Genomic DNA, 13,579 nt, shown 5'->3' on the forward strand with positions numbered 1-13,579 from the left:
GGGAAAAAGAGAAGAATGTTGGAGGAGATACTGCTTGTCAAAGAAATGTTTTGGAACTACAAAAAGTTTTGGATCCTGAGATAAAACTGTTATTTTTGCAGCTCAGAAGAGAACATCAAGTTTCAGGTATGCTGCTGCCGCCTCGGCTCAGACCTCTCACCATTGAAAAATAAATAAAAAGGAGCTTCTATATAACTATTTACAGCTAGTACCACTGTACTACAGATGTTCCTCAACAATCAATGTTTTCCAGTTTGTCTTGAGGGATCCGGCGGCATTTCAAGACCAGATAGGATATCTAATCCCTCCAGAGAGTCCTGGGTCTACCCCAGTGTCTCTTCCCAGCTTACAAAGTAAAGCTCCAAAGGATAGTGCCCAGGAGGCAGCCTCTCAAGATTCCCAGATCCACCTGAACTAGCCCAACACAAAGAAGCAGCAGCTCTACTTTGAGGACCCTCTTGATGGCTGAGCTCCTCACTTCTCACTCGTCTCTTCAGGTGAGCCCAGCCACCCTATAGAAGAACTCCATATCAGCCTCTTCTGTCCACATTGGAATTCTTTCAGTCAGTAACCAAAATTCAAGACCATAAGTCAAGACTGGAATGTTCTTACAGAAGGTGACTGTAATACTGAATTACTGTGGCAGCAATATGAGAGAGCACATTGGAATGTGGCTACTTGTAAAGAGCTTTGGAGTAATTGGGCTTTTGCATACCCTGTGTTGTCCAAGTCCTGACATGGTTAATCAAACTAATCTGGTTTCTTATGTGAATATAAATGTGTGAAGATGACAATGTACAGAAACTGACTTCTGGGGACCACTTCACTGATCCAAGCTCTCTACTCACCTGTGAATATATCCTGGAAGCCACAGTTAGATACCTGTCCACAGGAGGGTCTTCTGGTCGCACAAATAGGCTGGCTGCCTCCTCCTCTGTAGCACAGCAGGAATTCTCCTGAACCTCCGGAGCCTCCTCCATCCTCCTCTCTGCTCCTCAGCCTCCTCTCAATCTCCTCCGTCCAGTCAGCTGAGCGACTTAGAGTGCCAGCAAGGCTGCGAGAGCGCTGTCTGAGAACACGGTGGCCCTCAGCCATTGCCCTGTGAACAGTTGTGATTTACTTGATTCCATATGAGCACAATTTATTGGTAGTAAAATCAACTTTGAAATGTCCAAAACCTTCCATATAGGTAAACCATGTGAAATTCATAGTATGTGTATTTTTGCTGTGGTTTTTCCTACAGAATATTGTGACTTTGTCAACAATAAAAACAGTAGGCATCATGTTCACCGTGATGGAAACAATGTCTTTTGCCTTAGTATGTTGTATTTGGAGTCATGTTAGTTTTTTGGATGTTGGAACATTTAAACTGCTTTTGGAAAAATATATTTGTAATGTATTTTTGATATTACATAAAATTGTCTTGGTGCAGCTGAACTGAAGTCAATATCTCTAAATTTGTAACAACACAGACATTCCATAAATAACTGTGCTGTAGTTAAGTCCATCCCACCAATTGCAATAGCTTCAAATTTCTGCAGATTTGTGAGTATACAAAATTGTGGACAGGGGTGATTTTAGACCCTTTTAAAGATACTCAAGCACCCCTAAATATTTTATGCATCATCATGACATCACCTTCTAATTTTATATTTTGACGACTTGTCTTAGAGACAGTGCTGGTTTAATGTCATGCTCTTGGTGTCATATGACATGCTGCATAGTGCATTCACATGCACCACAGCAAAGTATCAATAAGACTCCCATTGCTCTCAGCAGAAAGGAGAATAGCAGAGGTAATTTCATGACACAAATCAAGTTCTTTTTAATCAGTGGTGCACATGTTGCCTGTTACCTACAGTTGTAAACACAAGTGCAGAAGAATAATGTTGGGTCATTGTTGTTAAATAAATGTATCTGCTTTTGCACATATATATCTCTAAATAGTGTAAAAAAAATTAACTGATAGAGGCTGGTTTGCTAGATATTATAATGTTAGCTTTCTGAGCTTTTAGTCTACAGGCTGCAGCCAAGGAGCTCACTGATTCTTTTCATTATTTCAGTGACAGAAAGTTTCCTATTTTGGTCAAAGAACTGAAAGACACCCTGACTTACCAGAAATGTTATTTTTTTTCTCATATACGTTGTTAAAGAACTTTGTTTTTACAAAGTAACAAAAGCACCCTGATTTATCTGAGGCAAAGTCTAAATTGTTGTATATGAGAAATCAAGGTTGGTACATTTGCATTACTATTCTAGGAATAATGCCCAAACATGGAAATAATATATATGTGTGTGTATATACTCTAATACAATTAAATAATCCTGTCAGACAAATATGACCCTGATGCCCAAAGGCAAAGAAAAAAATATTATATAAAATAGTATATGACATGTAACAACACTGCATGTACCTGTGAAAGTGATGATGTGCTCTGCGTGGGGACAAAGGGCTGTAGGAAGGGGACAGGATGGGAGAGTGCCCCGGGGAGCTGAGCTGTCTGGTAGTGGTCTTGATGTAGGATGGGAAGACAGGAGGGTAGGGTTTCACCACAGGGCTAGAGGAGGTAGAGGAGTGGGTGGACCTGAGAAGTTTTTTGGCCAATGTGGGGCTTTCCCGGGGAAGTGGTGGAATGAAGCAGACACTGCTCCTCCTGCAGTGGTTGAAGGGGGATGAACTGGTGCTGGCACCAGCCACCAGCTTGGGTTCAGAGCCTGCGCTCAAACTATCATCAAGGGACTCCGCACTGGTACCTGAGCCTAACTGCCCCTCACCTTCTTCAAAAACAGTTCCTGAGCTCAGGCCTTCTGTGGGCTCAGGACTTTTGTCCTTGCCATTTACAAGTGAAGGACTGTCAACAACATTCACCAGCTGGGTTTTATCTCCTGCGTCCTCCTGGTTCCCAAGGGTTTCCCCAGCACTGTCAAATGTGAGATTAGGGAAGCTGTTGCCGCTGGTTGTCATGGTGACTGGTCTGGCTACTGCCCCCCCTGCAGCAGTCATAGAGTCTGTGTGAGGGGGCAGCTGCAGTGAAGCATGTTGGTCTTTAGTGCCTGTGGAAACACAAAGAGAGTCTACCCTCTTCTTCTGCCCCTCCCAATTCAGTTCTGAATGCTCCACCTCCTCATTTTCCTCCCTCCTTCTGTGTATCTCTGTGTGTAAGAGGGGGTGTAGCATTGGGGGAAGGTCAGTGTGCTTGACAGATTCAGACACAATTTCTGTTTCCAGGAATGACAAGGCATCAGACCCTAGCTCTAATTCTGGGGTCAAGTCAGGCTCTCCCGGAGGAGTTAATTTTATCACCCCATTACTATGTTTCCTCTTTCCCTCTCCTTCTCCCCAGTTCATATCACTTTCCCCCCCTCCTTGTGCTTCCACAATTGAGTTCAACCCCCCATCCTGCTGGTGCTGCAGCTTTATAGCCAACTGAATGTCTGCTAGCAAATCCTCGTGGTCAGCTGCTGAGTGGAAGCTGTAGATGTCTGTGTCCGATCCTGAGCTCCCTCCATTCTGCCCTCCATTCTCTGTGGGAGAGGCTTTTTGCGGCATATCCTGCTTCTGCGGTCCTCCTCGTCCATCTCTGTCCTTTGTCCTTTGCTCTGATTTCTCTCTCTTTGTAGGAAAAGCAGCCTTAGCGCCTGATAGCTCATCTGCAGGCAGATCAGGTGTTTTTGTGGATTCCACTTCATGATCTTGAGGTGCTAAAACATCCTCTTTTGAGCCTGTTAGTGATGAGCACCCATTTCCTTTGACTTTCAGGTTGCTCTTTCTTTTTCGAATGGAGAAAACAGAGGACTTGGACTCAGATTTGTTTTTCTTTTTGCCTGATACTGTGCTATGCGTCCCTCCTCCTTCTGCTCCTCCACAACTGACTGCTCCTTTACCTCCATGCTTACCGTGGAGTTTCTTTCCTCCCTTTTTTGTCATGTCCCCTCCTCCATCTCTCCATCCTTCATCCAGGGACGTGTAGCTTCCATTACCCGAGGTTGCTGTAGCTTTCTTTTGCTTTGCCTCCTGGTTGCCCATGTTGTTAAGAGTGAATGATGGCTTCCTACCTCTCCTCTCGAGTCATGTCTGGGTGAGCTTTTGGAGTTTTTGGATGTGCGTGTATACGAAAGGTAGAAATGTCTATGCCGAATCTGGATCCATGTCTGGTGGAGCTCCTGCTGATGATGCTTTTCTTTTAAAGATTTGTTGTGCAGCGATCTTCCTTGTTGTTTTCAGTTGACAAAGGCAGTGATGCTGACACCGCTATAGGAGAGACATACAGCTTCCTCCTCCTCTTTCTCGTCCTACCCAACCCGCCTCTTCTCCTCCTCTCCATCTGCTGAGAGGAATGACGCACGCACAGCCTGCTCAGGGCTCTGGCAGTGAGGCAGACTATAAGAGATTGAGAGCAACTGGAATGAGGACACAATATCTGAATGACTTGAGAGGAATAAATATTCTGGTGGTGACTAGGAAGTTGTAGTGTGGTGGTGTTTAAAAATTAAGCTGTGCACCCTATTTTTGGTTAGATTTTCTCATCTGTTATGTCACTGCAGCTAATCACATAGTTCCTAACTACATTTCCCATGATTCTCAGACCCCTGCATGCCTACATTACCCATAGTGTGGGCAAGTCTCAATAAAGGGACCTCTCATTCCGATTTATGTCATTGATAGGTGTTTGTTTTGGAGTGTAAATGAGCGCCATTCTTTGTTGTAACAAGAACATATATGATAATACTTACTGAGAAATAATAATACATTTTCCAGTGTTTAAAGATCTTACCACAAAAGTTTTTCTTAACATGCTGTGATCTTCCTCTGGAGATACAGAAAATATAGAGGATACAATTTTTAATTTTAATATATTATCAGTACATTTTAATCTTGTTTCTGTGTTCATATCAACAATATATCATCTTCCCAAGATTGTGTTAAGGTCGGGACATTGACTTGGCTAATCCAAAACATTAATTTTGGTCTGCTTTTTAGCATTCTTGTGTACTTGAGGTCCTTTTTTTTTTTTTTTTGATGTGTGGCCCAGTTTTTTTTCTTAAAATTTCTCTCATGGACAGATGTCCTGACATTTTCTTTTGGTCCATCAACAATGGCAAGGCCTCCGGGTACAGATGCAAGAAAACAGGTCCAGACAAGGGCATTACCATCCCTATGTTGCTGGGATCACTACTATTAACAGAATTAACTAAACTCTAAATGAATACAAAGGGATTCTAATAATGTTGGTATCTGGACATCTAACAACAAGAAACCAAACTAATACAAAGAGGGTTCCAACACATTTGTCTCTTTAACCCCTAACAACAACTATTATCAAAGATGTTCATTTATTGACACAAAAAAACACTGGCAAGAAAATGTCGATCAGAACCATTAACTTTACTGATGATGAATAGAAAATGTACAAAAACTAAATGTCTAGACATTATCTTGAATATAGAATTTAGACTTCAGCCAGACCTGGAGCACCTGGGGATATGAGCCTTGAATTTACTTCTTGCTGCTTTCAAATGTTGCAGTTATGGCTAATGTGACATGTTCAATAACAGTGGGCTAAATAGACATTCTCACATTGCGAGAAACAATTTGTTTGCACTGTTGAACTTTGGTAGGAATACCACTAGTAAGAACTAGATGGCAACAAAAGATAAAGATCTCTCCTTAAGTCACAAACTATACAGTATTTGTGAAAATCACATTCCACAATGATCATAAACAAATGGGTTGCCATTAACCAGTCCAGCAACTTTATATGTAAAGGTACATTTTTGTTGCTTGCAAAACTCAGTTACAGTGTCAGTTGCTGACTCGAATCCCACTGTTCATGCACAGTCTATTCATGTCAGCGTGCTTAACTTGCAGTTTATATTGAGTTATATAGTAACGGTCACACATTTAATTTTATTACTACAAGTGAAATCTGAATTACACACAGTTCTAAACACTCAAGTGAGGATTCAAACTTGATTTTCAAAACCATATTATCTCACAGCAGCGTATAACAATAAGAAATATTCTCATATTATTAACAGTATGAGGGGCGGCTATGGCTCAGTAGGTAGAGCGGGTTGTCCACGAACCAGAGGGTTAGCGGTTCGATCCCCGGAACGTGCCACATGCCGAAGTGTCCTTGAGCAAGACACTGAACCCCCAGTTGCTCCCAGTGCGTGGCACTGGTGTGTGAATGTGTGTATGCTTGTGTGAACGAATGGGTAGATGTGTCTGTGACTGTAAAGCGCTTTGAGTGCCAATAGGTAGAAAAGCGCTATATAAAAGCAAGGCCATTTATGAAAACAACACAAGTGGTTCCAATTTATTGTGTCAGTGAGTGAAGTCTGTGCTGAAAGATGTAATTTAAAGCAGAGATGGGAAGGTAGACATACAATAAATATGTACAGCTAATACAATGCTAAGTGGGTATATGTGTTCCATTTTTATAAGCTGAAGACGGCTGCACTGACAGCCTGGCAAAGCATCAGAAAACAGGAAAGTCATTTTATGGTGATGTCTGTGGGTTCCAAACTTCAAGCAGACACTGTCTGCAAGTGATTTTCGACAGAGTATTAAAAATGAACATACTTTATCTGTGGTCATTTTAATTTGTCCAATTACTGAGGCCCTGAGAATAGAATAGATGTAATTCTTACACCTTTCCTCCAATTTGAATGTAATAATCCTTAAATTGAAACTGGGAATCTGTTCTTGAAACCCAGTATATTTTGGTAAAGAACTATATCTATATATCTGTATCTAGATCCACTGTATGTCTGTTGTATACTGAACTGGACAACATATGCAGTATATATACAAGGGCCCCAATTGTAGGGTGTTCACAGTCTGCAGTGGTCAGTGCCAATCAACAGTGGTCCAAGAAAGAAAAAGCGGAGAACCGGTGACAGGTTCATGGGTGGCCAAGGCTTATGTTTGCATGTGTGCTTGCCCGTGTGGTATGAGCCAAGGAACGAGACAGTATAGCTCATACTGCTGACCAGGATATTGTTGTGTCTGATGGAAAGCTGTCAGAATACACAGTACATCACAGTTTGTTGCGTATGGGGCTGCACTGCTGCAGAAAAGTCAACATATTAAAAGGTTTGCTTTGTTTGAAATCAAAAAGTTTTATCACCTTACAGCATATTGCAAGAGTTGAGATCAAAATTTTTGAATTAGACTGTAAGAGATTTTTCTTCGAACCTTCAATTGAATAGCCTGAGGGTGGCGTTAAGCTTGTTGCAGTGCCCAATATAGAGATTTTTGTCTTGGAGTGGATTCATGTGAATATATCCATGAGATGCTGACAGATATGGATTTGTGCACAATGTAAAGGTTGGCAGGCAATGGTGCCAAAGAAAATGTCATGGAAACACCAATTCACAACATGGAAGTCCAGGTTTGATCTGTCTAGCAACTAGTCATCAAACACTACTTCGGGTCTTTCCTCTGAAATGCCACAGCCTGTCGCTGATTAAAGCAAGGCTTGTTCTTTCTTTGATTCCACTGACACATTAAAATATCCCTGAAAGTTGTCCGGAAGGTCTTGTTACATAAGGCATAACACATTGGGTTGACTGTGCTGTTAACATAACACAACCAGTAGCCCAGAGCCCACAGTGTTTCAGGGATACAGTCCTGACAGAAAGTATTGACCAACACCATAATATTGTATGGTAACCAAGTTGTAATGAAGGCAAATAGGATGGCGCTAAGTGTCCGTGCAGCTTTTTTTTCATTTGCCTTTTTTTCATTTGCCTTTTTTTCATTCTTGCGTTTGTTGATCTCTGTCTTTGTCTTAGAGGCAACGTGTTTGCCAATTGTTGCATCTTTCATGGTAATAAACTCAGTGGGAGGGGAGGTGCCAAGGTTTGATCTTGACCGATTTTCCCTTATGCTGGTTGATGACTGCTGTTTATCCATGTTTTTCTTCACTATCCTAGATGTTTTACCACCTAGGAAGCAAAAAACATTACAAATTTAGTAGTAAACATCACAAATACATATTTTTTATTCATGTAATGTGCAAACAATATGATAGTGTCCAACCTGTTTGAGACCTTGATGAGTCTGGGTCAGCTTCCACCTCTGAACCTGATTGTTCCCTAGAAACACCACCTTCATTATTGTCAAAGCTGTCACAGCTGCACTGCTCTGTCTTGCCTATGGTAGTTGTTGAGGCATTGAAGAGTTTCTTGGATACACAGTGGCCTGGCAGAGAAAAAAATATTTGGAAGCAAAATCTGCCGCAACTCTGTCTGCTGTTTCTAACTTCATTGTTCTTTTCTGAACTTGAATGATCTAATTCATAGCTGCTGCTGCTTCCAGAACTCATCTGACGTGGTATGGCTGACATATTCTTCTGACTCTGAGCTTGGCTTGGGCGGTTGCCTGATCCAGATCCCTTGAGACTTTGTACATCTTTAGCCCTCTTCTCTGTTTCCTGATAGATTTTCCAAAAGAGGAAAGCCATGATAGTCACCGGCAAGTAGAATGCAGCAATAGCAGTGCAGAATGTAATGATGGGCTCGGACAAGAACTGGATGTAGCACTCATTTGGCTTAACTGTCCGCTCACCCACAAGGTACTGCCAGAACAGTATGGCTGGGGCCCACAAAATGAAAGAGATAGACCAGGCTAATCCAATCATGGTCATGGCCCGCTTGGTTGTACGTTTGGCCCGATATGTCAAAGGTCTGGTCACAGAGAAATATCTAAGAAGACATAAAAATAAATCAGGCAACTGAAAGAACTGCTTTGCTTCACACTCAAACACACTGTCTTGCTTGATAGTACCTCTAAGTCAGAAATGTACAAACTCTGCAAAGACTATTACACTGATAGTTCTGTTTTGTTTTTGGGGTGTTGTACAAGTTACTTATACATAACCATTGTATTAGCTAGACCAGAACGTGTTCAACAGTTTGGTATTAACATGTAAAAACATGTAAGCACACCAGGAACTGTTCAGCAATGTAAAATTACTGTCTTTGTCAGCAGTTTAAGAGTGAGCAAAATAATGACTTCAGTTCACTATCAGCAAAGGCAAAGTGAGTACAGTGAGAATATCCCAAATAAAGCACACACATAAACAGATTTTCTTTTCTTACAGACATTTTCCTGCCAACAGCCATTCAGTATAAGACATTATGTATAATTATTTCATTCATTCCAACTTCAAATATGGCTTGAAGCTTGAAATACGTATGTCCTTGAAATATTTCAATTAATTAGTTGTTGATACCTTTGTGATACATAAACATTTTATAATGTAACATTTTTACGAAGCTAGTAATAATAATACTAGCTTCAGAGTTTGCTAGGAGAAAAGTTTTTAAACAAAAAAATAGAAATATAGAGAAATTCTCTGCTACCTGTCAAAGCTGATGACGAGCAGGTTCATAACTGAGGCATTACTGGCCACATAGTCTATTGCAAGCCACAAGTCACAAACCAGTGGCCCAAGGGCCCACTGGTCCATTATTATATAGGTGGTATACAGGTTCATTGAAAGTGTGCCAATGGTCAGGTCAGCAAATGCCAGACTGAGAAGGTAGTAGTTATTCACTGTCTTCAGTGCCTTATTTATCTTGAAAGACACCAGCACTAGGATGTTTCCGACAACAGTGACAAGAGAAAGTGATCCTGTGAGGAAGACAATTACTATGACCTGGAGATGAAGACATAAGAAGGAAAAGTACCCAAGAGGGCAGTTAGGTGCATTATAGTGAGCTTTTGCTAAGGTAAATACAAGTCCCAAAATATATGTGGTCTTATATTTATATAATACAACTTAAAAGCTGTTGCCACTTCGATGGAGTTGATATATTTATGCAGATGATACTGTCTTAAGCTTCATAGACCTATCTTTTAATCTTTAGAAATCTACAGTTAGTTCTTGATAATAATTTCTTACTGCTAAAGCCACAAAATCTATACAGCAAGGTGTTATATAAACTTCATGCATCATTATGGAAATTTTTCGTCCATTTAGGCAAATTTTTCCTCTTTTTCTGGCCACCATTTTGACTGTATTAGTGCATATGGCACATTTCTTTGTAAGAAATTCAAATTTAAAATTTTCTAATGTATCAATAGAACACTGAAAAAATGTACTACCCTCATCAAGTCATTAAAGGGGAATTACCATTTTTTACAACCTGGATCTTATTTCTGGCATATGATCGTTTACTCATATAATCGTTTACCCATATAATCGTTTACCCATATAACTTTGGTGTCATTTTGAGTCGTTCAGAAGATATTTAGATCCAGCGGAGTGCTGCGTATATCCACATTGTGGGAGTGACTGGGGCACCAAGACGCAGCCTCTAAATAACACATTATCTGCCGCAAAACGTGTTAATTTCACCAATATTTTGTTATGATACCCTAGTGCTATTCATCGTTGAGTCAAGAGTTACCTGTTATCATCATCCGGGTTCTGTAGATTGACCTACTAACTTCTGACCTGGATGATGTCGTCTCTGAGCGCCACGCACACCCGCGACGGTCAGCTTGTTTACCTATAATTTGCTACTGCTAGTGTTTTGCAACATGGCCGAATATTTTTCTGATTCTGAGGTTTTGATCGATGACTTTGTTTATGATGGACGTCCTTACCGTTTTGAGCCAGGGTATAAGGATGACGAGCTTGTTGAAAGGAGGATGCGGAGGCAGAGAGAGGAACAGCTGGCCAAAGAACAACAAACCGCTGCACGTCCGCAAATAGACAACAGGTAACTCTGGACTCAACAGTGAATAGCACTAGCGTATCATAACAAAATAATGGTGAAAGTTTCGGTGCCCCAGTCACTCCCACTATATGGATATACGCGGCGCTCCGCTGGATCTAAATATCTTCCGAACGACTCCAAATGACAACACAGTTATATGGGTGAGTAAACGATCGTATTCTATGCCAGAAATTAGGTCCAAGTTGTAAAAAACGGTAATTCCCCTTTAAGAGCAAAAATGTCCACATCCAAAAAACTGCTATAAATCCCTTAAACCACTTCAGCCCTACTCAAAACTACCAAACATTCAGCCATTTTGAGGATGTAAACCCTTTAAATACCAGTTTGATTACTTGATGTCACTGTTGTTATTTATGAAAAAAAAAAAGTAACTTTCCATATAACAAATATTCATCTCATGGCTAAGAGATTAAAAATGTGTTTGTTTTTTTTTTTTTTTTTGTGGGACTTAATGTGACATCTTTGTAGTTAATGACTTAAGAGGGTAGTACATCTGATGCTACACAAAAGCTAATAATGAAAGTCAGTATTTTGGACAATCTTTGACATATCCAAGACTGATCCCCAAAAAAATCCCCCAGTCACCCGACAGTGGAAAATAACAATTTTCTTGTTTAGTTTTTCTTTTTTTCTTTTTTCTTTTTTTCAAAAATAACAATAGTGACAACAATTAGGGTTAAAAGAATTAAACAACTTCAGCCCTGCTTAAAACTTCCAAACATTCAACCCCTTTGAGGGTTTTAAGGGATTTATGCAGAAAAAAGCAGAAATAAATATTAGTCTGTAGTTAATAGCAGCGAACATTTTAAGAGGGTAGTAAAATAAACTGATGCACGAGGGTGCATGAGGGTTCATGAGGCATGAATTGTTTTCACAATTGTTACCTGCCAGATAGTATGTCCTCCTAATGGGTCAAATTCATCTGCAGGATGCATGGATGTCTTGTTTATTGGTGAATGAGTTGAGTTTCCTTCCTGCCATGAAAAATTACTAATATTATGATGCTTCCACCCGTTGTCAGATAATAGCATCATCTCCTGGTAAGGCTGCCTGAAGATGTGGAGAATATACATTTAAAAACAAAACAATTCAAGGCCTTAAATATAATATTTTTGATTAATATTTCTCTAAAACAGAAAATTAAAATGTGTATGTGAAATTCCATAAGGGATTATGAGGCTATAATTATCCCCTAAATAATCTAACACATTTTCAAACTTTTTTCAGAACAGTTTCATATCGTTATGTCAGCAATGTTTAGTTTAAATCATAAAGTGCTTTTCTTTCTTGATTTTATGTACTTGATAAATTATGTTTGTGTCTGATACTCTTCAGTTGTTTCCTCACCATGTCATAATTGAATGTGTACAAATTTGTTTAATTTTAGTAAAAACCTTGCATAATGTTTGTTGACTTTCTCAATTACTTGCACGTAAAGGGTCTTGTATTAATACAGTGCTTTTCTACCTATTGGTGCACAATGCGCTTTTGTATGTATGTCTACACAGAATATGCATTGCTGCTATAGACAATACCTAAGATGGCAGACTTGGCTGATATTGGGCTCTGTGTGGCCTCTTATTCCAGGAAAAGTGTTGGTAAGGAAGTGGACAAGATTGGAGCCAAAGGGAAGGTTACTGATAACCAATGAAGATCTGAAAAGAGATAAAAGCTGTCAAATGTAAGACTTATTGAATATGATATTTTATTTAACTGTTTGACATTTTCTTTTAAAGAAAAAGAGGCTTGAATTAAGTGTGAAAACAATATTGGAAAGCGTAGGTTTGAACCATCACCATGCAGACTGTATTAAATTTAAACAAAAGTTATTTTGTTTAAAAACCTACAGTGTCCTGCTGTATGGAGATTTCTTTGCAACATATAACACAATGTGATTTATTTTTGATGACTATTAATGCATCTGTGATATGAACAAAAATGTGCAATCTCCATTACAACCAAAAATATATCAGTAATTGCAACTCAAATGGACATGCTACACAACATACGCACTGTGTACATCACCCATAGGCTATCAGTGATTCTTAATCAGGGAGCCAGAAGGAGAGCGCCTGAAAAGAAATCAGTTTTGTACCTGTGGGCCGCAGAATTGCTTAGGTAATCAGTCGAAGACACCAGAGATAATACTGTTATTCATGAGGCACTCAGTTACAATACAGCTTCCCACCACTTAGTGGTGGTAATGCGTCAGTCAGTTGTTTAACATGGATTTAATTTGATTTAGTTATTGAATACAAATCAAACCAAGAGTGAAATCAATAAAACCAATACAGTGTTAATATTTCACAGGTCCTATACCACAGCTTCCTCTACCTTATCTAAATCTGCATTCAAACACCAACTGATGCCTCACAGCGAGAAGGTCACCGGTTTGAATCCATGGGCCGGCTGTGTGGAGTTTGCATGTTCTCCCTGTGTCTGCGTGGGTTCTCTCCGGGTACTCCGGCTTCCTCCCACCGTCCAAAGACATGCTGGTTAGGTTAACTGGTGATTCTAAGTTGGCCATAGGTGTGAGTGTGAGTGTGAATGGTTGTCTGTCTCTGTGTGTTAGCCCTGCGAAGGACTGGTGACCTGTCCAGGGTGTACCCCTGCCTCTCGCCCGATGACAGCTAGGATAGGCTCCAGCAGACCCCCGCAACCCTTAACAGGACTAAGCGGGTACAGAAGATGAATGAATGAATGAGTAACTTATCTTGATTTATACGATGGCAGGTGATATGAAAGCAGAGACAGTTCCTATTAAGTATTAAGTTTGGGGAGGTTTGCGAAGGTAACAGTTTTGACGTAGCAATGAAGCATGTAA

General features: G+C 40.2%; 2 protein-coding genes across 2 annotated transcripts in view; both read right to left on the minus strand.

The window, feature by feature from the left end:
* The window catches only part of fmn2b (formin 2b), a gene marked incomplete at its 3' end in the record, with an annotated part of 47,347 nt that extends 42,965 nt beyond the window's left edge, over positions 1-4,382 (minus strand). The window contains exons 1-2 of the mRNA XM_084567104.1: positions 2,415-4,382; positions 849-1,099 (exon numbers count right to left, since the gene is read on the minus strand). Coding sequence (XP_084423230.1) covers positions 849-1,099; positions 2,415-4,027 — 1,864 coding nt within the window. The 5' untranslated portion in view covers positions 4,028-4,382. The remainder of the gene's footprint in view (positions 1-848; positions 1,100-2,414) is intronic.
* Positions 4,383-7,374: 2,992 nt separating this feature from the next.
* Positions 7,375-12,563, minus strand: chrm3b (cholinergic receptor, muscarinic 3b). Its single transcript, XM_084568214.1, has 4 exons — positions 11,640-12,563; positions 9,373-9,668; positions 8,048-8,712; positions 7,375-7,953 (listed from the first exon to the last, which is right to left on the minus strand). The coding sequence occupies exons 1-4, from the start codon at positions 11,826-11,828 to the stop codon at positions 7,430-7,432; spliced, it is 1,674 nt and encodes a 557-aa protein (XP_084424340.1). The 5' UTR covers positions 11,829-12,563; the 3' UTR covers positions 7,375-7,429.
* Between the last annotated feature and the right edge of the window lie 1,016 nt (positions 12,564-13,579).

This window comes from Chelon labrosus (assembly GCF_963514085.1).
Source record: "Chelon labrosus genome assembly, chromosome: 19".
NCBI classification, from domain to species: domain Eukaryota; kingdom Metazoa; phylum Chordata; class Actinopteri; order Mugiliformes; family Mugilidae; genus Chelon; species Chelon labrosus.

Excerpts from the sequence above, each read along its gene's own strand:
- chrm3b (XM_084568214.1), bottom strand. The coding sequence starts at position 11,828 with ATGTATATTCTCCACATCTTCAGGCAGCCTTACCAGGAGATGATGCTA. Across the intron at positions 8,713-9,372 it reads CTCGTCATCAGCTTTGACAG|ATATTTCTCTGTGACCAGAC; the intron begins GTAGCAGAGAAT and ends ATGTCTTCTTAG. Across the intron at positions 7,954-8,047 it reads CTCATCAAGGTCTCAAACAG|GTGGTAAAACATCTAGGATA; the intron begins GTTGGACACTAT and ends TTTGCTTCCTAG.